The sequence below is a fragment of the Myotis myotis genome, unplaced genomic scaffold, assembly GCF_014108235.1.
Source record: "Myotis myotis isolate mMyoMyo1 unplaced genomic scaffold, mMyoMyo1.p scaffold_m19_p_10, whole genome shotgun sequence".
Lineage (NCBI taxonomy): Eukaryota > Metazoa > Chordata > Mammalia > Chiroptera > Vespertilionidae > Myotis > Myotis myotis.
In genome coordinates this window covers 43,589,930-43,615,308 of record NW_023416314.1, presented here as the reverse complement: position 1 = coordinate 43,615,308, position 25,379 = coordinate 43,589,930, and the positions used below count along the sequence as shown (strand labels likewise).

Genomic DNA, 25,379 nt, shown 5'->3' with positions numbered 1-25,379 from the left:
AAAGTTATAAAAGCAGTACAGAAAGTTCTTGTAAACTTCTTACCCACATTTCTGTTATCATCTTATATAACCAGAGTACAATGTTCAAAACCAAGGAATTAACATTGATAGGATACTTTCAGCTAAACTGCAGACCTTATCTGAAACGTCCTTATCTCTTAGTTTATCTTACTCTTGCTTGTTTCACAAGCTTGCTCAGACATTATCTCCTCCTGAGCTCTTCTTCCCCTCACCCTCTATACCCACAAATCTCCATGCTAAGAGCTGTTCTTCCATGACACTTATTATTCTATGCTGCAATCGTCTCATTAAAGGACTGAGGTCCTGGAGGACAGAGGCCGGTTCTAATTGATCTGGAACCCCGCCTGACAAGGAGGCGCTTATTCCGTGTTCCTGAGTAACTGAGTAAGACAGGGCGCAAGGGGTCACGGGGCAGCAAAGTGCTGAGCAGCCCAGAGGAGCGGTCATCGCCCAGGTACTGTCCAAGCCCTGCGTACAGTCGGAGCAAAAACAACCCTGATTGTTAGCGGTCAGCTCCTTCCGTGGCACCGCTTCTCACAGGCCCCGCCCACCCCCTGACACTCCCCCTCCAGACCTGCCCTTTCGTGCTCGCCCCGCCCCTTCCACGCCCACTCTTCCACTCCAAGCACCGCCCAGGACCCGAGGTTCAGTCCCTTCCGTGCTCGTCTCTTACAGCCCATCTCTCTCCTAATCCCCCGCTCTCAGGCCTTTTCCGGGCTCTTAAAGTCAGTCCCGCCTTCGGTCCAGCGGATCGACCTTCCCCCGCACCCTCCAGGCTCCGCCCCTCGCCCGTGGGCCTCCGCCTCCCCAGAGGTCTTCCCCAGTGACATGCCGGAGTCCTCCCGAGGGGCGGGGTGTACAGTGTGAAGGGGCGGGATCGGGGGGGAAGAGGCGGTACTCCTCGCTCGGAAGGCCGTGGTGGCCCCGCCCCGGCGCTCGGCCGTTGCCTGGAAACGGGCAGCGACGCTCTGGCTCAGGCCCGGTCTAGCCAATGAGCTGGCGCGCCACTGCCCAATCGTGCGTCTCTGGGCGGTTACGTGTGGTGCGCGGGGGCGCGGATTGCGTGGGGCGCGGGGCGGGGCGCGGCTGGTGCGCCTCCAGAGCGATGGCGGCGGCCTGAACTCACCTAGCGGTTCCACGGCGGTCGGGCCTGGTCAAGGTCCGGGTTCCGTGCGTGAACGGTAAGTAGGGGTGGGAGGGCTCGGAGAGCGCGCGAGGGGACGAGGCACTGGCCATCCCGGCCCCGGGTTCGGTGACTGTAGGGGTGGTGAAGGGACAGGGCGAGGGCTGGCGTGTGGCGAGCGGCCGGGTGTGAGTGTCTCAGGTGGGGGAGCCGGGTTAGATAGGGGTGTGTGCGCAGGTGAGGAGCTGGCCTGGAGGAGGGGCTGCGGCGCCTTCCGAAGGGCCGGGTGGAAGGGACTTGTGAACTGGAGGGGCGGGGGCTCCTGCGGGCTGGGGTGAGGGCCGCCCCGGGACCCGAGTGTGGGAGTCAGGCCCGTGCGGGGAGGGGGAGAGGCGAGGGCGAAGGTGGGCTGGCAGTGATTTGGGGAGGGAGCTGAGGGCGGGGCACGGGAGGAAGGGCTGAGGGTGGCGAGGTTTGGATAAGGGTGGGAGCTTGGTTCCGAGGCTGCTGCAGTGGACTGTCCTGGCCAGTGAGAGCGGTAGTTCTAGCCTGAGTAGGACAGCTGAGGTCTAAGTGCTGTGCACCTGGCACTTCTGCTCCCGTGGGCCCTACACATTTCGGAGGAAAAAAAAAAAAAAAAAAAGAAAGGCATCATGGGTTGATAGTAGCTATGAAACCGTTTGTTTTTTTAATTTAATTTTATTTTTTTAGTCTTAGTCTTCAACAGAGTAATCACTGGGACCCGTTCCCTCCGGTTCCTCCTTGGGACTGCAAACTTGAAGATGGTCCCTCTCATGGAATTCTTTGGGGCTGTTTTTGCCCAGATTTTCTCTCCACCTGCTTCTGGACAACCTTACTCCTGCACTGCTCCTCACCTGTGCTGAGCAATGGGGCTTTGGTGGTTGTCATATAGACTGGATTAACCAAGTTTGGTCACTGATTCTACGTTCATGGGAATCACATGGTTTATTGCATACGACACTATATTTAGGCTCCCAATGAGGAAGCCTTTGCTCTCATATTCTTACAGGTAAACGAAAACAAAAACTATTGAGGTACATTTTAGGTACAGTAGATTGCTCGTATTTAAAATGTACATGTGTGATGCATTTTGACATGTTTACATCTGTGAAGTCATCACCACTTTAAAGATATTGAACATTTATTCTACTCCCTCCCTCCCCCCCCCAGTTTTCTTCTGTACCTTTGCAATTTGTTCTTTCCTCCGCGACTGGATATTGGTTTCACTTTATTAGCATTTTACAGGTTTCCTATCTCCCTGCCAACCCACATGCACAGGAAAAATTTGAAAGTTCTGGAAAGCTGGGCTGGCACTCAGCGATAATAGCCACTTTCCCACCAATAAATTTCCCTCTGTGCTGACGGTCTACCACAAAGGCTAGACACCTTCCCCAACATGAGGAGGAGCGAGGCCTTCCCTATCTAGACCCTTCTCTGAGAATTGGGGGCAGCCCAAGTTCCCATTCTGCTCCAGATTCCCAGCATCAGAACCAACTACTGTTCTGTCCCATGGTATGTTTTCATTGCTTCTCTCTGGTGCCAAACAGGTTTTCATGCTGGTAGAACCTTTGGCAACCTGCCCAGACAGTCAGAACCCTGTAGAACCTATATGTATCACAACAGGGTTTAGAGCAGTGATTCCTAAACATTGGGCCAAGGATTTTGCCAGCCCATGATAAAGTTTTCATCCATCCAAGGTGGAAGGAGAGAAAGACTACATAGGAAACATGAGTTTTTTCATAAAGAAATTTATTTGGAGATAATTATTTCTATTCTTTTGGTGGTAAAGTGCTCTCCCACTAATGAAATAATGGTGATAGTAGATGGTGGGTTTAAAAAAATGGCCTTATTTGCCAAAATAAAAAGTAACAGCCCTATATTTTAATAAGAAAATTATTTCTACTGGTTAGTGAATTCCAGACATTTAGTGTTTTATTATGTTGAGGAAGCATGTCTTTATATAGTAATTCTATATAATTTCTGACATCTGAACCAGTTACTTCACATCACAATCTCAAATTTTACTGGATTTACATAGATAACTTGTGAAGTTGGCAAGGGCAGGAATTATTATTTTATAGATGAGGAATCAAATTAGGAAGCCGGAGGTCACCTACTGATACAGTGTCAAAGCTGAACCCAAATTTGGTCTTCTGAGAGTAAGAGTGACTTGGAGAGAGAAAGTTTGTAATAGAGAGTGAAGGTGATGTGGACTAAAAGACACATGGCGTATAGGAAGGGTTGTGATGACATGGAGGACATTATACTGGCAGAAAGCATTTTTTTTTAATGATTTGCAATTGTTCTAGTTTGAGGGTGACAGGGATGAGGGTTCTGCTTAAATTGTCGCAATGACATAGGAACAGGTATACATAATACCTGGATCACATTATGATAGTGATAAGATGAGTCAAGTCATGTGTCAGAGGGTTTTTTGGGACTGTCCAAGTTCTGGATTATTTTGGAGAAAGCACTGGGTTTGGTAAGCTTATTGTTTGCTATACGAACTCTTTGATGAATAGTCATACATTAAGTATAATGGATTTTGACTTATGACATACAGCTCAGTGGTAGATCTGGGAAGTTGGAACATAGATGAGGATGAGAATGTAGAGATAGAAACATGTGTGTAACCATTTATTTCACATCTGCTAGTGTCAGGCATTCTTCCAAGTGCTGGGAGAACAAATTCATTCATTCATCTATTCATTTATTCATTCAGCAAATACTTCTTTAGCATAGAGTCTGCCTGTGTGATGCTCACATTTTATTAGATCATAAGATAAAGAAGACATGGTCCTCTGAGGTCTCTTTTAGCCACGCAGGTGTGATGACCTCAAGGAATTCTCAATCTAATTGGGAAAGTTAGACACGTGAAAAAATAATTTCAATTTAGAGAGAGAATATGAAATAAAAAATGCGTCGTGAGGTGATTACTTCTCTGTATGTAGTCTCAGTCTCTCCCTAGATTCCAATTATATACACAAGTATTCAGGGATCTACTATACATCTCCAAAGGTATCTCAGATTTAACATGTCCAAAACAGAAGTTGTCTTTGCTCTGAAAGCATGCTTTTGCACTGTAGGCCCCACCTCAATCCAGACTTCGGTGTCATCTTCCATTATTTCTGCTCCTTCAGTCCTTGCATTTAATCAGTCACTAAAATCTTACTACATTCTGTTCTCTGTTATTTCTTTTATCTTCATTTCCACTGCTATAACTTCACTGTTAAAAGCTTTAGTTTACTTCCTCCTCTCTCCCATCCAGACATTTTACCTCCAACAATCTCCTGCCTTCAAACTTGATTTTTTCTAGTCTGTCCCTAGAATGATCTTTCTAAAAATACAAATTTGTTCATGGAACTCCTCAGCTGAAAAACTTTTGGCTCTTTGTGTACTGCAGGACAACATCCAAATTCTTTAATATGCATCATTTGGCCTGAACTCACCTCTCGGGCCTCATCTCCTGCCACTCCCTACTCTGTGTTCTAGCTTGAAGAAATTGTTCACAGCTCCTTAACACATTTGTTACTTTTTTGAGCCTTGAAATCTTTGTAATAGCTGCTGCTTCTACTAGAAATGCTTTTTCTTCTCTACTCAGTGAACTTTACTCATTTTTAAGATCTAGTTCAGCCTCACTTCTTTTATGACACCTTCTTTGGCACACATACCCAGCAGGGGTAGAGATAATCATGTGAGACATGGGGATTCACTGTTATAAATGGAAGTTAAGATGTGATTCATGTTGTGAGTTATAAGTGCTTTGCTGGAGTCAGATGAGAGGATTCCCTGTGAGAAGCAGAGGTCCTGGGGAGAGGTAAGGTAGTGAGTTAGGACCATATACTGATAGCCCATTTGTTTTACACACACAGGCAGGGGGATAGACAAGATACGTAAGCTGAGCTCTAGGTTGGTAGGCTTCTTTGGAGTAGATCTTCCCCCATTCTCCCTATCCCCTTATTCCTATTAGGTTTTAATCCGGCCTTTCTATTTTCACTATTTAGGATAACAGCCCACCCATACCTCTTATATCAGTATCAGTCATCTTGCCTAGAAAGAGCCACTGCGGGAGGAGGAGCCTTAGGATTTTATTGACCTGTTGTTAGAAGGTCATTCTGGTCCCTTTCTGCCTGCTGTACATGTTGGCAGGTGTATCCCTGCCCCCAGCTCCCTTTTCCTCTTTGCCTCTCCCAGGGCAAAGGTTCATAAGTGAGGCCGAGCCACTTCCTGTCCTGTGCTTGCTGTTCTGTGGTTGGTGAACACTTGCTGAGTGTTTTGGGCCCTAAGAAGAGTGCCTGACTATTTGTGGGTCTGAAAGATCATTGCCTTCTTCCCCTTTTTTCTTTGTGGCTGGAACCTGAAGGTAAATCTGTAATAGAGTGGTGATTCCACAGTCTTCTTTGTCTTATTCTGAACTTTACAGGGTTAACAGGGAGTGAGGAAGACTAACTAGGTGATAAGGGACATCAAGCTATGATTTCTTGTGTTTCTGCAGTATATGAAACAGGGCCCAGGTTAAGTGCTGGCTTTTAGGTTCTGGGACACTGATTCCAGCCTGGCTCTTGTCCTTGAGGTCTTTGTAAAGAGATGGGGTGGGACTGAGGAGAGGTACAGGAGGCCAGTTCCCCTTGGGCCTGTAAGCAGTGCCCTTTGTTAGTTAAGCAGTGGAGCAGAAGTGGGCACCCAAGTATATTGCAAAGTAGGTTTGTTAATTTTTGGAATTAAGTTCTAGAAGCTGGAAGCAGTTTAGTTTGGAACATGTTACTGCCTTACTTTGCCGAGACTGGATGCTTGGCCTTTCTTCAGCTCCCTAGGGTATGTGTGAGGTGGTGAGAATGGATATTCCAGCACAGGTTAGGTCTTTCAGTCGGAGATGAGGGCACCTTGGTGAGACAGAATCAGGAGCAGGAAGTGGGGAAAGATAAATGTCTTTTACAGAGCACCTGCTTTATGCCTGGAGTGCTACATAGGTTATCTTATTTAATTCCTAAAACAGTCACTATTTATTTCATGAGAAACTTATAGATGAAAAAACTGAGGCTCCAATGTGTGAAGTGATTATTTAAGGTCACATAGCTGGAAAATGTGGACTGAGATTCAAGCCTTTGCTTGAGGGACTCCAGAACTCATGCTTTACCTACTTCTTTTTGTTTCTCTTTCTTGAGCTTAGGGCCTCTATTGTTTTCAGTCCTCAAATGAGATGTGACTGAGAAAGCAGTCTGTAAACAGTAATACTCTTGTCTCAGTCAGGATCTTTTTAGATAGCAGATAACACAAATTAGGTTTGGAAAAAATTAATAAAGGGATGATATTTATGGAGATAGGGGCAGTTTAAGGAATTCAGCAGAGATGATACAGCATCTCAGGGCTAATAACAGTGAGAGGGCTAGTAAGGATAGTAACAGGGGACTTGGTAAAAAGATTCTCAACTATAGTCTTTGCCTTCTCCAACCCATGCCTACTTGGGACGGTAAGTTTTTGGGAAGATGGGTAAGTCCTTTTCTGGTATATTCATGCTGCTGATGGTTACTAGTTTGAATGACTGTGTTTGATGGTTTATAGAAAACCACGTGTGAAAGGCTGAGCATCCATTCTGTGTCTCTACCACCTTCTCACCCCTTCTCTTCTCCCTCACCCCCACTCTCTTGAGTGCGTGATGGAGAAAAGGTTGGGTGGAGGAGGTAGTGGTAGATATTAGCTTCTCTGTTTCAGAGTTTGGATTTACCTAAAGTAGCACCCATTCTTTATTACTGTTGATCTTTCTTAGAGAAAGTAGTATACCTCTTTTTCTCAGACTAATCCTATACTTTATTTTTTGTTCAGTTATTCTCACCTTATTTACTTTCTTCATAACCTGTTACTTTCTTCAGATTTCTTTTCCTCATTTGATAAATATCTTTGAGGCTCTCCATCCAAAACCAAACCAAACCAAACCAAACCAAACCAAACCAAACCAAACCAAACAATAATAACTCTTCTTGACTCCCCGCCCTCCCTCCCAGCTTCTTTAAACTATTGCCCTATTTTCATCCTTCCTAGTATTACTAAATTTCCTGAAATTGCATCTTACTCATCTTTAGCTCCTAGTCATTCTTTAACCATTTACTTTCCTAAGTTTATCTAAAATACGATTGCTAAAACCAACTGACCATTTTCAATCTTCATTCTACTTAATCTCTCTGTAGACTATACCTTATGGTAAAAACACCACTTCTGCCGAAACCGGTTTGGCTCAGTGGATAGAGCGTCGGCCTGCGGACTGAAGGGTCCCAGGTTCGATTCCGGTCAAGGGCATGTACCTGGGTTGCGGGCATATCCCTAGTAGGAGATGTGCAGGAGGCAGCTGATGGATGTTTCTCTCTCATCGATGTTTCTAACTCTCTATCCCTCTCCCTTCCTCTCTGTAAAAAATCAATAAAATATATTTAAAAAAAAAAAAAACAACACCACTTCCTTGAAACATTTTTTTTAACCCTTGATTTCTAGATTACCACTATTTCTTGGATTTCTCCTTCCATTTCTGATTACCTTCACAGTTTTTTTTTTTTTTTTTTTTTTTTTTTTTTTTTAAGAATCCTCCTCCTTTACTTTCTTAAATCTTGGACATGATAGATATCCTATAAGTATGTCAAAATTGTACTCATTCTCTTTTTTAAAACACAATTCCCTTTGTTATACTAGTATACTCCTAGTTTGTTAATGGCATTATCTTTTACTGAGTCTCCTATACTTCATATTAAGATCTTCTTTTATCTTCCATTTGTTTGCCATGTCATGTTGCTTTTATTTCATGAATAAGTTAAAGCCAGAGGCAGATTTTCTGCGTATGCATCCCAGTCTTGCACTTACTAGCTGGCTCGCTTTGACAATTTATTTAACCTTTCTAGGCTTTGATTTCACCATGTCTAAAATGGAGATAATAGTACACCTAGGTTTAAATGAGGTACTACATGTAGTGCTTAGAATAGAGCCTGACTCAAAGTAAGTACTCAGTATGTGTTAGCTGTTATAATTATTTTTAATTCATCATTCAGTTCCACAAGCATTTTTGAATGCCAGGCACTATGTTGCCATTGAGTTTCAGGGAAGAATGAATGATATGGTCACTTTCATTAAGGAGCTTGTTATTAATGGCAGATATAGTATAGGTATAAATTCAGTATATGACATGCTAAGATAGAGGTGAACCTCAGTTTTACCTTTTCTTTTCTAATCTTGAACTTACCATGTTAGTTCATTCCATTTCTTTTTCTTTAACCAGTTAACTGCCATGTGTCCCAAATGGAAACCATCCCTACACGCCACGAAATTTTGAATTTAAGTAAAAAAATCAGTTTGCAGTGAATGTTATAAAAGTAAATACATTACTCATAATTCTTGAATATTTTCAGCTGAAAATTCTCACGAAAATGATTTTAAAGTTGGTCAGGGCTGCCACTTAGGGAAAACATTTTTTTTTTTTTTTTTTATAGATGTTAATGGTGTGTGGGGAAGGCCCGCTGCTTGCTTCTACAGACGCTCATGGCATACAGTGGGTTAAAACAGACTGTTGAAACAGATTCTTATAAATTGTCCACTCCCATCTGTCTCTCTGCTCCACCTTATATTGCTATCTGGCATATTTTTAAAGGCAATTTTGATCTTGTAATTTCCTTGTTTAAAAACCTCCTTTGTTTCTAGGGTATCCATAGATAAAACCCAAACTCCTTAATATGATATTCAGTGATATTTATAACCTTCACCCATATTTACCCTTCAACTCAATATTGTATCTCTCTTCTCTAGATAATCTGTAAGCCACACCAAACTTGCAACTGTTCTTCAAATTCGTTATGCTCTTTTATAGTGCCATATTTTTTTGCATACTGTTTTTAATATGAAGAAGGCCTTTCTTTCCCTCTGCTCTCTTTGTGGCCAGTATCTGTTGTTAAAAGATTTAAGTTAGATAACACCTTTCTGAAATTTTATAACCTCCTGGGCAGAATTAGTTGCTTCCCTTTATCCCCCCCCCCCCCCCGGCACTTTTGTAAATCCCTCTGTTCATAATTTTTACTGGAGTTTTTCTTTATGCTCCCCCAGCAGTTTTTATCCATTTTTTGTATTTCCAGTGCTTATGCAGCACAGTGCTCAGTACTTTATCAGTGTGGATGTATACTGAGTTAATCTTGTTTGCTATTTAGGATTGGTCCCACCCGTTGTACACACTGTCTCCGGTTCTATAGAAGGCTTCCTTAAGCATAGTTGCTACATTCCTTTATATGTGAGCTGGTAATGGTGAGAGAGAATATCTGGGTTGAAGAGGATGGCAATGTGGGGCTGTTGCCAGGTCTCTGGGTTTCTTCAGCCCTTGTTGAGTATAAAGAGGAAGGGCAACTGAACCACACCTTTCCTCTGAAGTTTTTACTTTCTTGAGAAACAATACTGCTCAGGGGGGTGGTAGGTGTGATGGAGAAGGAACTGTGAGCCAACAACTATTTTGTTACTTTTTCCCTTTCTTTAGTGAAGGTGTCATGTCATATCCCCAAGAGTGAGTGTTGAATGTATCTGACAAGAGTGGGGAATATGTGTGTATATGGGTGTGTGTCCCTGTGTTCCTTGGTAGAGTTAAAAAATGTGCCCTTTCAGTTGGCTCTGCATTTCCACCTTTTAAGAGTATTCAGACATTAAGGGTCTGTTTGTCCACTTCCTACTGGGTAGGCTTCTAGGGAGGGAACTGTGATAGGCAGAACAAGTTTATTCCTCAACAGTATCAGAGGGTTGTAGTCAGATCAGGACTGGATTTCTTGATTGTTCATTTGTTCACTCATTCATTTATTACTTCATTCACTTAAGCATTCATACATTTAACAAATATTGAGTCTTCAGGCACTGAGGATACAACGTTAAATAAAACAGATAAACTATGCCCTCTATGAACTTACATTCTAGTGGGATGATAGATAAATAATTTCAGGTAGTGAAAACTGCTAAGAAGAAAGTAGGATCAGGAAGCTAGAGTGAAGGTGGGAAGATGTGCTATTTAGATAGAATTGTTGAATAAGGCCTCTCTTAGGAGATGGCATTTGTAAAGAACTGAGTAACGGGCGGAGGGAAGGGGGACGTATTCACAAAGGCCTGTACGAGTAAAGTGTGAGTGAGGAGGAGGATGGTAGGTGGTTGCACAGATTAGATTATATAGGGCCCTATAGGCCAAGGTAAGGAAATTGGATAGTTACTAGGAGAGAGATAATTTAGGTTTTAAAAATATCACTCTGCTTGTTGTGTGTAGAATAGACTCCCAGGGGTAAGACTGGAAGTATGGATGCCAGATTGGAAGCTATTGTAATAGTGAGATGTGTTTTGAGGATAGAGATGATACGGTTTGCTGATGAACTGGATATTAGAAGTAAGAGAAAGAAATGAGGATGATATCCAGGATTTTGGCTTGATCATGTAGGTGAAAATGTTGCTATTTATTGAGATAGGGAAGGCTGGGGGAATAATAGGTTTAGTGGTAGAAATGAGTTTTATTTCAGACTTAAGTTTAAGATGCTGATTATATGTGTGTGTGTGTGTGTGTGTGTGTGTGTGTGTGTAATTTTCAGTGGCGTGGTGGCTCTGAGTTCTTCCTGCTGGGTAGGAGAGAGTGGCAAACTTCTGTTGATCTCTTCCATTCTCTCTTTTTGAATTAGATTTGCAAGTCTGGACTGGTCAGCAACCTCTGGGCTTGTCACTCGGAGCCTGGTATATCTTCTGGCTCCATGGCCAGCTACTGGCTCCTATAGACCAGATGAAGCTGACTGGAAACACAAGTGGAGAAAGCCTCCAGCTGGCAAATTCTCAGAGTGTGGTCCTCTGGCCGCTGGCCCTGCCCAGCTGGCCTCATGGAGAGGATGAACTGGCTGAGCAGACTGGCCTCCCGGGGCCCTGGGCACCGTGTACCTCAAGGGGCCAGTCTGCAGACCCCTGTCGTGGCTGACCCTGAGACCTGCCTTATGGTCTTCAAGAATCACTGGTCCCAGGTAGGAGAATATATGCCAAAGGGTCTTGTCTACTGGCTTCCTGAGTCCTCCTAACTTTCTTTGTTCTCTCAGTGTGTCGTTTAGTCACCTTATCATCTTAGATTCCCTCTATCTTCTGTCCTGTGTCCCCAGGTGGTGCGAATCCTGGAGCGACAAGGCCCTCGGGTAGCTCCTGGGGGTGCAGATGATCTCAGTGCTGTGCGCAACCATACTTACCAGATGTTGACGCTGCTGGCAGAGGATCATGCAGTCCCTTCAGCCCCCAATGCCCCTGGGCCCCTGCTGGAGTTTGCTCTGCGCGAGGATCTGCTAACCCGTGTGTTGGCCTGGCAGCTTCAATGGGATGAGCTTGGGGATGGGGTTGAGGAACGGCGGGCTGAGCAACTGAAATTATTTGAGATGCTGGTGAGCGAAGCTCGCCAGCCACTCTTGCGGCATGGTCCAGTTCGTGAGGCTCTGCTGACCTTGCTGGATGCCTGTGGCCGCCCTGTGCCCAGTAGCCCAGCACTGGATGACGGCCTGGTGCTACTTCTCAGCCAGCTGTGTGTGTGTCTGGCCCGGGAGCCTTCATTGCTTGAGTTCTTCCTGCAGCCACCTCCTGAGCCTGGAGCTGCTCCACGTCTTCTCCTCTTTTCTCGCCTTGTTCCCTTCGTCCATCGAGAGGGCACCCTGGGCCAGCAGGCCCGAGATGCCCTACTCCTGCTTATGGCTCTGTCAGCTGGGAGCCCCACCGTGGGCCGCTACATCGCAGATCACTCTTACTTCTGCCCGGTCAGCACCTCCTGGGATGGGGGGGTAGGATATGGTGTGTGGCACTGGATCGGAGATGTAGAGGGTCTGTGTATCAGGGCTCTCCTCAGGAAGTAGACCCTGGTTTTGAAAGGAATGCCTGGAATTGGGTGGGGATGAAACCATGGCTTAGGTGCATAGGGCAGGAACTAAGGCTCTACATGGGCCAGTGTTTCCAGGTTGTCTTGGAATGTTGGGTAATTAAATACCTGCTCTGGTCATAGACCTTCCCCTTATTCTAATCAAAACTCTGGGTTAATAGCTGCCCTGTTCCCCTTTCTTATATTGTGTGAACCTTTGGTAACCTATCCTTGGGGATGGCCCCCAGGTGCTGGCCACAGGGCTGAGTGCCCTCTACTCTTCATTGCCCCGAAAGATTGAAGTTCCAGGGGATGACTGGCACTGTCTGCGACGGGAGGACTGGCTGGGAGTGCCAGCCCTTGCACTCTTCATGAGTTCCCTAGAGTTCTGCAATGCAGTCATTCAGGTGGGACTGGGGTTCTCAGCAGGTCTGGTGCTTGGGCATTCTGGGGTGATGGAGTGGGAGGGGATGCATTCCCTGGAGTTCTGCTGTTCTGTCATCTTGAAGGTAGGGTGCCTACTGTGCCATTCTATTCCCTTTCAGACAGTGGCTCCCCTCACAATCCTCCTTCCTCTTTCTCATACCCCTGTAGGTGGCTCACCCTCTGGTGCAGAAGCAGCTGGTTGATTATATCCATAATGGGTTCCTGGTACCTGTCATGGGCCCTGCCCTGCACAAGGTGAGAGTCATGGGTAGCAAGACAGAATAGGGGATTAGGCTGATGATGGCAACTTCACCGCCAGGATGAATGTGGGAAACAGTGGTCTAAGTACTCATCCCCTTTTCCCTGTCTGCTCCTAGTTCCTCCTTAAAACTCGGGAAATGACTCCAGTATATGTGCAGGGAAGCCCTAAATTTCCAAACTTTCCCTTCCCTTCATCCAGACCTCTGTGGAGGAGATGATCGCCAGTACCGCCTATCTGGAACTTTTCCTACGGAGTATTTCAGAGCCTGCCTTGCTCCGTACCTTCCTGCGATTCCTGCTATTACACCGGCATGACACCCACACCATCCTTGACACCCTCGTTGCCCGTATTGGCAGCAACTCCCGGGTATGGCCCCTACCTCTGTCCTGGCTTACTTGGGTGAGCCATCTTCTCTCTCTGACCTTTGTTCTGGGAGGGTGTCACTGCCCTTCTTTGGCCTTTGTCTCCAGCAATCACTTTAAAGTTGACAGCATTTACTTTCTACTATTTAACTTTTAACCATTTTGGTACAGGTTTTAATATGCCTCCCTGCTTTTGTAATTTATGACTCTAGAACACAATTTCCTTCTCTGGATGACTTTGGGTGCTCATCATAGCTTTAGGTTTTTCCATTTTACTACACTTGTGATGTATCGTTGACATGATACATCTTTGGCATGAAATAGTCATGTAGTGTTCTGTGGCCTGTTTTGGGTGACTTAAGATTGCTTTTTCAGGTTTGTGTCTGCTTTGATAGCTGGCCCAGCTGCTACTGGCATGCTTATCTTTTTCCCCCTTTGGATTTGCTGCATTTGAGCTGCTATAACTTGGGGTACACACCCATCTATCTACTTACATTACTTCCTCTTGAACATGATTGTTCACTGTGTGCCATACTGTTCTCTGGTACTGAGTATATAATGGTATATTAGGTAGACATGGATGCTGACTTCATGGTGCTTCCTGTATAGAGGAGATAGATAAGCAAACAAACACATTACTGAAATAATTGAAAATTGTAGTCATTGTAATGAAAAAGCAAACAGGGTGCTTATACAATAAAATGGTGGTTAAAAAAAAAAAAAGCCACACAAAAAAACCTCTTCAAGGAGGTGAGATTGAGCTAAGACTTAAAGGTCATGAGAGAGGTAGCTTATTGAAGAGCAAATGGAAGAATAGTCTAGGCCAGCGGTTCTCAACCTGTGGCTCGCGACCCCTTTGGGGGTTGAACGACCCTTTCACAGGGGTCGCCTAAGACCATCGGAAAATACATATATAATTACATATTGTTTTTGTGATTAATCACTGTGCTTTAATTATGTTCAATTTGTAACAATGAAATTGGGGATCACCACAACATCAGGAACTGTATTAAAGGGTCACGGCATTAGGAAGGTTGAGAACCACTGGTCTAGGCAGAGGGAGCAACATGCAAAGGACAACGAATGGGGAAGAGGTTAATGTATTTGAGGAAATGAAAGACCAGTGTGACTGGAGGTGTAGTGAGCAAGGGAAAGAAGGTAATGAGATGAAAGTAGAGAAGTAGGCAGGGTTCAGACCATGATACGAAGTTTGTATTTTAACCAATAGAAATGTATATAAAACAGGAGCAAATAGTTTCCAAGTGATAAAGACCTGAAGTCTTTCTGGGAGAGTAAAGCATTAATTTAACCATGGACTTCATAGCATTTATTTTAGCTCTGCAGTCATTTTGGTTTCCTTTAATTACAAATAATTGGAGTTCCCTGGGTCCTTGTGTTTAAAACAGAAGTTCTTGGATCATGAAAGGTTCTAGAGAACTGTTCTAGATAATTGACATACTTGGTAGTAGGGTTCCAGGTAGGTGAGGTTCCCAGATCGATACGTTTTGTATAGGTGAGGTTTTTGAATAGCTATGTTAGAGTATATGTGAGATATTTGAATCTCATTCTGATCAGACCAGTGTTTTGAATCAAGTATACACTTCCAAATTTGAAAATAACTACAACAGGTTCTAAGCTCTGCCTTAGATGTCTCGGGTTATAATCTTTGGGAGTAGACGTACAATGTGTATTTTTAAAAATGTTTCAAAAAGTAATTATGATAGATGTCATGGTTAAGAATTATTGGTATAAACCAAGAGAATAGATGTCAAAACTTTAATTTTACAAAGATATAAAAAATTTTATTTCTCACTATGCTTATGTTTGACCTCAAGGAATATCCTGTTTATGTTTTGGGACTGTTGATTTCCTTCTTTAGGTCATTTTCTTCTTCTTCTGTGCTGGCCTGTACCCATCTTGCTTTTGTCTTAATCTTAACTTCTTTGATTCTCCCTCATTGTCTTTAGCATATGTTTCTATTAGTCTCACATTTGGTCCCCTGTCCTCAGGAACCTTGATTCCTGGTTCTTGGATGAACCAGATGTCTTCTGATTTCAGGATGCCTGTGTTGATCATGCAGATCTTTCCTTTCTGTTGTTTGGCCTTTTAAAGTTTGATTCTGTTGGCTGGACTTCATAACTTCTGTGGCCTCATTTGTGGCTTAAAGTAAATCATGCTCACTAGCCAGCCTGTCTGCCTATTTGTATTAGTTTTCTATTGCTGTAATAACAAATTACCACAAGCATAGTGACTTAAAACAACATAAATTTATTATAGTACAGTTCTGTAGGTCATATGTTTGCCACAATCTCTCCGGGCTAAGGTCAGTGTTGCGGGTGCTGCATTCCTTTCTGGAGGCTCTAGGAGAAGATTCTTGCTCATTTGGCTTTTTGGTAGAATTTCTTTCATTGTAGTTATGATTGAGATCTGTTTTCTTGCTGGCTGTCAGCTGAGGACCATTTCCACCTACAGGCCCACCAGTTCTTGGCTTAGGGCCCTTTTCTTCCATCTTCAAAATCATCCATGGTGGATTGAGTCCCTCTCATGTTTCAAATCTCTCTCCCCCCCGCTTTTTTTTTTGAACCTAGCAGGAAAAGGTTCTTTGCTTACTCCTGTGATTTGATTGGGCCACTTTGATAAGCCAGGATTATCTTCCCATGTCAAATTCTGTTACCCTTAATCATATCTGCAAAGTCCCTTCTGCCATGTAAGGCAAAGTATTTGCAGGTTCTGGAGATTAGGACCTTTCCGTGAGTCCGAATGTTTTATTGCCAGTTAAAATTGTCATTCAGACAACCATGCTGTCCGAAATGTGAACTGCTATCTCCTCTCTTTCCCACTGTGGCTGTCTTTTAATTCTCATTTAGTAAATGATGAGCACCTAGACTGTGCATGTAGTGCCCTAGACTGAGACCCAATAGTTGTCTTCAGGGAGCTCAAGGTCTGACATACTTGCCATAAGGGAAGTTTATACAAAGTGCTGTGGGGATTCAGAATGAGGGAGACTTTACGTGTGTCTGTTCTCTTCCCTTTCTTTTCTAAAACAAAAGCTTTCCCCTATTCTGGACCCACCTATTTTTTCCTTTTCCTGTCAGCTGCCCTTGAGCTTTTCTTTAGCCTACCTTCTGAGAGATAACACTGGTGTTGGAGAGGTGACTCACCGCCTGTTCGCCACCTGTTCACAGCCCCGCCCTTATCCCAGCTGGTATTTTTCCAGGTTCCCTCTGTTTTCTTATTGGTAGGCATTCAGTTACTGTGCTGCTACAATCTCTGCTGACAGGTATTCACCTAGTTATCATGTTGCTATTGTATCTTGTTACTTATTCAGTTTTAGTATTTCCTAGGGTCTCTTTTCATGGATATTCATTCTATTTAAGTATTGCTGGAATCTCTGCTGACTGGTGAATATAGCTAGAGTGTTTGCTGATACGTGTATGGTCTATAGCAGTGGTTGGCAAACCTCGGCTCGCAAGCCACATGCGGCTCTTTGGCTCCTTCAGTGTGTCTCTTCCACAAAATACCGGCTCTTCCACAAAATACCAACTTCTGTGCATGGGCCACGAAGTTTCATTCGCACTGTACGGGCACGCCAGCACGTGGTATTTTGTGGAAGAGCCACACTGAAGGGGCCAAAGAGCCGCATGTGGCTCGCGAGCCACGGTTTGCCGACCACGGGTCTATAGAAATACATTGACTTTGACATATGGTTCATTCCTATCTGTTAATAGTGAAGTCTTGCCCACAAACATCATTTTATCATTTATTGAATGACTTTTATATGCTACGCCCTGTGCATGTTGTTGTTCTAGGAGTGGTTGGTTGGGCCAGGGTCTGGGAGGGTTCCCATTTGGGAAACATCATGGAGGGTAGAGAGCTCTTATGGTGACTCCTTCCCTCCTCTCCCACCTCTCCAGCTCTGCATGGTCTCTCTCAGTCTCTTCAGGACCCTACTGAACCTCAGCTGTGAGGATGTCCTGCTGCAGCTGGTTCTCAGGTACCTGTGCGGTCAGGGCTGAGGGATGGCTGATCCTGAATCCTGAGCATTGCTGGGGCAATGGGTTGTATTGGGGTTGCTCATGTGTTTCCTCTTGGAGGCAATTCCATTGGCCTGATGTTTTCCAAAACCCGGTCCTTCTTTCCTGATTTATCCTGTATCCTTTTTCTCTTGTCTTTCCTAGGTATCTTGTCCCATGTAACCATGTGATGCTGAGCCAGAAGCCAGCTGTGCGTGATGTGGATCTATATGGACGAGCAGCAGACAAGTTTCTCTCCCTAATCCCACGCTGTTGTCGGCACTGTGCCCCCAGCCCACCCCGTCCAGAGCATGCCTCGTGGGCACGAGGTGGGCCTAGCAGAGAGTCAGGGAGAAGGGAGGACATCACGGGTATGGCCTGGATTCTGGGGGAGCCTAACAAGAAGGGAGGGTTAGGGAGGTGGCCATGAGTGGCATTCTATCTTTGGGGAAGTAAATGAGGAATCTTGCAGGGTGGATCCTTAACTTCACCAAAGAAATTTAGCTTTGGGGTAAATTGTTCCTTTCTAGTCCAGTATTCTTTCTGTATCCGTTGTTTCTTTGGTGTTGGTGGTGGTGAGATGGAGTAATGGATGAGGAAAAGCTTTATTTGGAGGGTGGAGAGTTAGCTGTCTGAATTGTACCATGTTTCTGCTGCCTCGTTACCTTCTCTCTCAGTTTCCCTAGATGTCTCATCCTTCTTCCTGGGCCTCTGTCTCTTCGATCCCTCTTATGTTTTTTTCCCATCTGCAGGCCCTGGAAGCCCAAGTGTTGACTCCTCTTCTGTGGTGACCGTACCCCGGCCCTCTACACCATCTCGTCTGGCTCTCTTCCTGCGACAGCAGAGTTTAGGTGGCTCCGAGTCCCCAGCCCCAGCCCCTCGCTCACCAGGGCTTGCTTCATCCCCCGCCTCCAGCCCTGGCCGAAGGCCAAGCCCTGCAGAGGAGCCTGGTGAACTGGAAGACAATTACCTGGAGTATCTGCGTGAGGCACGCCGTGGTGTGGACCGCTGTGTCCGAGCTTGCCGTACCTGGTCTGCTCCCTATGATGGCGAGCGGCCTCCTCCTGAGCCCAGTCCTGTTGGCTCCCGGACTAAGAAACGCAGCTTACTGCCTGAGGAGGACAAGGACAATGTGGGAGAAGGGGAGGAGGAGGAGCTGGGGAGTGGGAGACTGGCTGGGGGTGCAGGGGAGGGCCCTGGCCACCTGCCTCCTCCTCAGCTCAATGGGATGCCAGGACCATGGCCTGAGGGGGCCAAGAAAGTTCGTCGGGTGCCGCAGGAGGGAGCAGGGGACCTGCCAGAGGACACCTCTGAGGGCATGGCAGGACTAGAGGGCTTTGGGCAGGAGCTCCGGGATCTGGAGGTGGCTTTGAGTAATGGGGGGGCCAGCTCAGAGCCTCCCCTAGAGCCTCCACTACCTCTTGAGGAGGAGGAGGCCTACGCAAGCTTCACCTGTCCCCCTGAGCCCCCTTGCCCCTTCCTCAACAGCCCTTTGCGGACTCTCAACCCGCTGCCAAGCCAGCCCTTCACTGGTAAGCTACTTAGCCTAAGCCTTCTCCTTTGTGTACTTTGCATGTTTTTGAAGTGTTTATGCTGGTTTCTGAGGTTTCTTGGCCATGTCATTTCTGTGTACTTGCCTAGCTCATCATCCATTTTGCTTGCATTCCTTCCAGATTCACATTATGTCATTCTTGTGTCTTTGTGTCTGCGTGTACATCTTCCACGCTTGTGCTGTTTTGAGTATTGACTTACGTCTGAGCCTTGTATGTCTGTCCTATGTGCATGTTCCTCCTCTTCCCCACTCTGGCTATTTCCTGGGATTTGTGATTAGGATATTTCTGTCTGGTGCTTTCTGGTGAATCACAGCAATATATCCGAACCATGTGGAAGATATACCTGCTGCCTTGTGTAGGAGGCACCTATCTGTAAATCATGCTGTCCCCACCAGGTATCTGTCTGGGTTTTAGCTCTCCTGTCAGCTCTTCTGTGGCCCAGGATCTTCTGGTGTTCTTCCCCTACCCATCCCTGGCCTCCTTTCTCCCAGCCTCTTCTCAGAAGGACTGAATTTCAAGTTTCTCCTATTCCCTGTCCTTGCACCTTGTTGGTTGCCATTACTGTCTAATAAGACTTAAAGATTTATGATTAGTAATAAGGAATGACGCAGATAGTAAAATACCTCTTTAGGGCAGATGATCAAGTGTGGCCCTGAGCTCCTCTGCTGAGTTCTTTTGATCTCTGCAGGATGCCCTTGGAGCTAGACCTGACCTGAGTGGCTAGGCTAACTCCTCTTTGTTTTTGTTTGAGAGCTGGTTCTATCCAGCCCAGCCCTCAGCTGGTTCTTATTCTTACTCCATACCTGTGTGAGGGGGAAGAAAAATGAACCAAAAACCACCTCTGGGAAGCAGTGTAGTGCTTTGGACTAGACATACCTTGAATTAAGGTCCCATCCATGCCATTGATGCATGTAAATCATTTACTACAATGCTGGTACATTGTGAGAACTCAGCAGGTGGTGGTAGCTTTTCACTATGATTATCATCTTTTGAGTGCATGGCAGATATATATATGAAGCATGTCCTCGGATGGATATATATCCATCCGAGGACATGCTTCATTGATTTTAAAGAGAAAGGAAGGGGGTGGGGGGTGGGGAGAGAGAGAGGAGAGAAACAGAATCATTGATGTGAGAAACATCGGTTGCCTCTTGTATGTGCTGTGGTGTATATGCCCCCATTAAGATCGAACCCGCAATCTAGGTATGTGCCCTGACTGGGAATTGAACCCACGACCTCTAGATCCATGGGATGATGCCTAACCAATAAGCCACACTAGCCAGGGCAAGTGCATGGCAGATATTGGTTGACCAAGGCAACCACCCATCTCTTGTTGTTTGTAGTCTAGTTGTCATGCCTTGATCAGTACCTGTTCTGACTGGGCCTGAGATATATTGCCATCCTGCTTGCACAGCATCAGGGATTCATGATGACTCCCTCTTGCAGGCTTCAGAAACTATGTATTTTCAGTTATTTATTTAGTCTTTGCTTTGCTACTTTCTGCTCAGTACCACTAGAAGGTGGCATGCAGATTTTATCACATTTTTTTTTTTTTTTTTTTTTTTTTATTGCTTAAAGTATTACAAAGGGTATTACATATGTGTCCATTTCATCCCCCCGCCCTAGACAGTCCCCTAGCCTCCCCTATCCCCCAATGTCTTATGTCCACTGGTTATGCTTCTATGCATGCATACAAGTCCTTTAGTTGATCTCTTACCCCCCTACCTCCTGCCCCGCAACCCTCCCCGGCCTTCCTGTTGCAGTTTGACAATCTGTTTGAGGCAGCTCTGCCTCTGTATCTATTATTGTTCAAAAGTTTATAATGGTCTCTATTATCCATGAATGAGTGAGATCATGTGGTATTTTTCCTTCATTGACTGGCTTATTTCACTTAGCATAATGCTCTCCAGTTCCATCCATGACGTTGCAAATGGTAAGAGTTCCTTCCTTTTTAGAGCAGCATAGTATTCCATCGTGTAGATGTACCACAGTTTTCTAATCCATTCATCTACTGATGGGCACTTAGGCTGTTTCAGATTTTATCACATTTTTGAAGCATTAATTGAAGCTATACCTTCTTACTTTGTGAACTCACCTGAGCGTTTTGAATTTTCTTTTATAAGAAAGTGCCAGGAACTGAGAGGAACAGGAGGACAAAGTTATGGGGTACTTAGGACCGTGTTAAGCTAGAGTTGTTTTGGAGCTGAGGCTAGTTATGTGCATCTGAAGTGGAGAACATTCTAAAATATTTTCCAGGATTCACTGCCTCTTGCCTTTCATTGCTCTCCTGTTTCAGTTCATAGTGCAGTTTTTAGGTACACTTTCTTTTCCCCATAGATCTCTGGTCAGACAGACTGTGGTGGTCTGGAGTGCTCAGGCTGGGGCTCTGGCTCATTGAGGCCAGTTCTCCCAGTGGAAATATCTAACCCTTCTGTTATTCTGTCTCCTATGAAAGAGGCTGCCGTGACTTGGTTTTCACTGGCTCTCAACTCTCAAGCTCTTTTTTTCTACAGATTCTTTTCCACCTTCTTGAGTCCCAGCTCCTCAAAAGAGCTGATTTCTTCTCTGGTCCTCCAAAGATTTCTCCCCAACTTTAAGTTGGCCTATATAGTCAGTCACCTTGTTTGCCTTTGTTATACTTCCTTGCTTTCTTTTTGACCCAAGTCTAATGTTATCCTCTGTTTTGTGTGTAACCTGATTTCTTTTGGTTTTACTCACTTTCTCATTCTTTCTTCTGTTGTGCCTCTTGGATGAAGCTTTTAAAAAGACCTGTGAAATGTTATGTAGCTTATAGTTCTTATTGAATACTTATAATTTGCTATATTTTAGACTAAATGCTTTATGTTAGTCTTCTTTTTATCCTCTTAATAACCTTATAAGTAGGTATATTTTCTTATTTTACCAAGTAGGAAACTATTCTTGGAGAGTTTTGACTCCTCCAATAACTTGTAAAGGATACAGCTGAAATTTGAAACCAGCTCTTTCTGACTCCAGAGTCTACAATCTGGCTCTTCAGCTCAAGTGTGTGTAAAGCTAGTATCTGGACTCTTGTGCATCTATATGGTGTCTGCCATTTTATCTTCTCCAGAATAGGCGGTCACCGGATATTTAAACATTCCCAAAGACTGACATACAAATAATTATCATCTAGTCTGGGGTCTCTTGTTTTGGGGAGGAATGGTTGCTATGTGCATTGTGTTCAGGCTTTGTATCCTTGTGCCCACCTCCCCCAGGCCCCTTCATGGCTGTGCTCTTTGCCAAACTTGAGAACATGCTGCAGAACTCCGTCTATGTCAACTTCCTGCTGACAGGGCTGGTGGCCCAGCTGGCCTGTCACCCCCAGCCCCTGCTCCGCTCTTTCCTGCTCAACACCAACATGGTCTTCCAGCCCAGTGTCAAGTCCCTGCTGCAGGTGTGCGATGCATGCATGCATGGGTGCGTCCAGGCTCCATGGTGGGCCAGGCCCGCAGCTGGAGTGGCCCTGGGGGGCTGGGAACAGGCCCACTGTTTCTAGAAAGGAATGTCTGTCTAGCGCTACACAGAGATATCATGAAGTTGTGCTTTGTAGGTGTTGGGCTCCGTGAAGAATAAGATTGAGAGCTTTGCGGCCTCCCAGGAGGACTTCCCAGCACTGCTCTCCAAAGCCAAGAAGTACCTCATTGCTCGTGGCAAGTTGGACTGGGCTGAGGGCCCTGCAGCAGGACCTGCTCCTCGCCGCTCTGATTCTCTAGGTAAAGCCTACTATACCACCCCTCTCCTGAGCCTCCCTACACAGCTAATTAATGTAGGTCAAGTGAACACTTATTAAGGGTGAAGCCTTGTGCTGGGAACTGGGAACTGGCAACAAATTGAGTTTTTTCGTTTGTTTTCAGGCTTGTTATCAGGATACAGTTCTGTCCACTAAGAGCCAAATCAGCAGTACCAGCAAGAACTGCTCTAGTAGTTGGGGACAGGCAAGGGGACAGAGTAGTCTCTAGGTTAGATATTGTTACAGCTTTGTAAAGGATGTGCCATTTGACATGGGCTTGATGGTACTCTCTAACCACTCCATGCACTTTTTTCCTTAAGCCCCATTTGACATCTGCTCTCTTGCTCTTGGATTTGGGTAGGCAAGGAGTGGGATGGCCTTATTCCTCTGTTTAGGAAACAGCGTGAACTACCTAGTTGGAGCAGGGGATTTGGAAGGTGGTGGAACAGTTGGTAGTAAGGCTAGAAAGATTGACTAGAACAGAAGGTTCTCAGAGTTGAAGTTGGGCTGGGTAGAAGTTGTGAAGTTTTAGGCTGTGAGAAACCGTTGGACGTTCTTAGATCTGGGAGTGGAGAGGTAAGTATATTAGTTCATGTGCTAGGTGAATTGGAGGTAGGAGGAAATGTATTTAGGATGTGACCTCTAAGGCTAGAATAGTAGAAATAGAAAGGAAGAATTTGATAAGGTGGAAATGGGATGGAAGTAACCCCAGAATTTGGTGAGTGGTTGTGAAGTATAAGAAAGAAGGAAATTTTAAATCTAAATCTTTCATCAACAAATATCTGAGCACTTGCCATATGTGTTATGTATTGTCTTTGATACAGGGGACTCAGGGAGGGACAAGATGAGATCTTGGCCTTCAAAGAGCTAACAGTCTGGAGAGAGAGGAGGGGAGAGAGAGACTAGAGGAATCTCATAACCAGGGGAGCAAGGTCCCAAAGGTGGTGTGATCTAGAGCAGTAGGAAGGATTAACTTTGGATAGGAAAAGGTTTTTTCCTCCTTTGAGGCAAATGAGGGCAATTGAAAGGAGGAAATGATATGTATCAAAGGAGTTGTGAGGTGTGGAAGGGAAAGTTAGGGTATTGAAGTCACCCTTTGTTACTCAAAGAAGGAGCCGAAATAATATGCCAAGACCAAGAGTGCAGATGTCAAATGGGGCTTAAGGAAAAAAGTGCATGGAGCGGTTAGAGAGCCTTAGAAGGGTTATTATGCAGCTGTGAAAACCCAGGAAGTTCCTTTGCATGATTTCCTGATGGTCTAGTGCTGTGCATATTTCTTCCTTCCACATTATTAGTACTGTGTTCTCTGTGAAGGGGCCAGTGATACAAAGGTAAATGAGACAGAGTCCAAGCCCTAAGCTCACAGATTAGTGTATGAGGTAGATGACATGTAAGCAAGTTAGTAATACAGTGTGATTAGGGCAGTGAAATGGGAAATCAGTGGAGGGAAAATCAGAGAGGATTTTTCAGAGAGGTGGAGATAGTGAAATTAGTCCAAGGATGGAAACTGTAGAGAGGGCAGAATTAAGGTGGAGAGGGCTACAGAAGCACGGCAAGAGCTTGGAGGGTTCCAGGAAGAGCAGCTAGATGTGGGTGCAAAAGCAGGTCTAGAGTTTTGAGAGGAGGTTGGAGGAATGTAGGCTTGGTTGTGTGGTGAAGAGTTCTGAATGCCAACTTTAATAAATCTGTCCAACATCACTCAAAATTAGAGGCAGAGAAAGGGAACCATATCATGATCTAGAGACTAGATGCTTAGAGTTATGTCCTAGATATGGACGTAGATCCACAGTCAGGAATCTAGACAGAGAATTAGAGTAAAGAAGTCAGTATTATAAGTGGCTTATTTGAGTTTAAGCTGACATGAAGCTGTCTGGCCACAACCAGTGGGAAGGTGGCTTTGGCGAATATAGGAGAGGGACTGGTAGAAGGTGAAGTGGCACAGGAGAGCAGATCTTGGATAGATGGTGTAATATGACAGAAATGATAAAGTCACTGAACTATATGATTGCATAGGTAGCATCTGTGGGCATTGAAAGAGAGAGGATATGGGTCAGGTGAGATAGATGGGGGAAGGTGGAAGTGGTTGACTAGTTCAAGAGGGTGATAGGAAGTATGATGTAAAGCCGTGTTATGGACTGAGGAGAAGCAGCTTGGTGATGGTAGAATAGTCATTGGAAAGAGGAGAGGTAAGAGAATCCCTCAGGGTGAAGGGTCATGGAAAAGGAAGGGATCTTGGCTGGGAGTGTAGTGGCTGAAGTGTTAACTGACTGGGAAGACGGAGGATGGTTTGCTGGGTGGGGAGGCTGGATAGAGGGAAGAAGGCTGGGCAGGCAGCATTTTGGTGTTAGTTAGACTCTTAGTTGAGAAGTCCATGCACCTAGGAGGGGTGGGGAAATTTCAGCTCTTAGACTGAGGGAGTTTGCCTGACCTCTGCACCTTCACTCTGTTTATTTGTAGTGAAGAGCCGGAGGCCATCCTTGGGGGAGTTGCTCCTGCGACATGCACACAGTCCAACCCGGGCCCGGCAGGCGGCACAGTTGGTTCATCAGCCTGGGAGAGACAGCACAGGACTTGGCCTAGGTGGGGGCTCCCCTGGGGCTTCCACTCCGGTTCTACCTCCCCGGGCCGGGGCCACTGAGCGCCAAGGTGAGGCTCTGCGAGTCAAGAATGCTGTCTACTGTGCAGTCATTTTCCCGGAGTTTCTCAAGGAGTTGGCTGCCATCTCCCAGGCCCATGCTGTCACCTCGCCTTTCTTGTTGGATACTTCAGAGGAGGGGAATGTCCCTCCTGTCTCAGGCTTCGGGCCCCTCAATCCTTAATTTCCTTCCATGGACAATCAGGGCCTTGAGTGGCCTGGGTTGGGGCCATGGTACAGGCTCCTTTTTATGTTTGGAGGGAGTGGCAAGAGGACTTTTTAATTTATTTCAGATGAATGTTTTATGGAGAACTTGTTGCAATATGTATAAAAGGGAAATCTCTA

The 25,379-nt window shown here is 45.3% G+C and overlaps 1 protein-coding gene across 9 annotated transcripts; it reads left to right on the top strand.

The window, feature by feature from the left end:
- The first annotated feature begins 1,074 nt into the window (after nucleotides 1–1,074).
- Nucleotides 1,075–25,379, top strand: FAM160A2 (family with sequence similarity 160 member A2). Of its 9 annotated transcripts, XM_036325221.1 has the most exons (13): nucleotides 1,075–1,202; nucleotides 1,856–2,174; nucleotides 10,837–11,166; nucleotides 11,299–11,937; nucleotides 12,284–12,442; nucleotides 12,630–12,716; nucleotides 12,922–13,122; nucleotides 17,000–17,079; nucleotides 17,264–17,469; nucleotides 17,851–18,630; nucleotides 21,885–22,063; nucleotides 22,220–22,382; nucleotides 24,857–25,379. In XM_036325221.1, the coding sequence occupies exons 3-13, from the start codon at nucleotides 11,029–11,031 to the stop codon at nucleotides 25,216–25,218; spliced, it is 2,994 nt and encodes a 997-aa protein (XP_036181114.1). In that variant the 5' UTR covers nucleotides 1,075–1,202; nucleotides 1,856–2,174; nucleotides 10,837–11,028; the 3' UTR covers nucleotides 25,219–25,379. The 9 variants fall into 9 exon arrangements, with proteins under 9 accessions (XP_036181114.1, XP_036181117.1, XP_036181115.1 ...); XM_036325224.1 differs by lacking the exon at nucleotides 1,856–2,174 and having other exon boundaries at nucleotides 1,086–1,202; nucleotides 12,922–13,089; nucleotides 17,264–17,427; XM_036325222.1 differs by lacking the exon at nucleotides 1,856–2,174 and having other exon boundaries at nucleotides 1,086–1,202; nucleotides 12,922–13,089.

Coding starts and splice junctions, on each gene's coding strand:
- FAM160A2 (XM_036325221.1), top strand. CDS start 11,029: ATGGAGAGGATGAACTGGCTGAGCAGACTGGCCTCCCGGGGCCCTGGG. Junction 13,123..16,999: donor CTCTGTCCTGGCTTACTTGG/GTGAGCCATCTT, acceptor CCACCTCTCCAG/CTCTGCATGGTCTCTCTCAG. Junction 22,064..22,219: donor GTGTCAAGTCCCTGCTGCAG/GTGTGCGATGCA, acceptor TGTGCTTTGTAG/GTGTTGGGCTCCGTGAAGAA.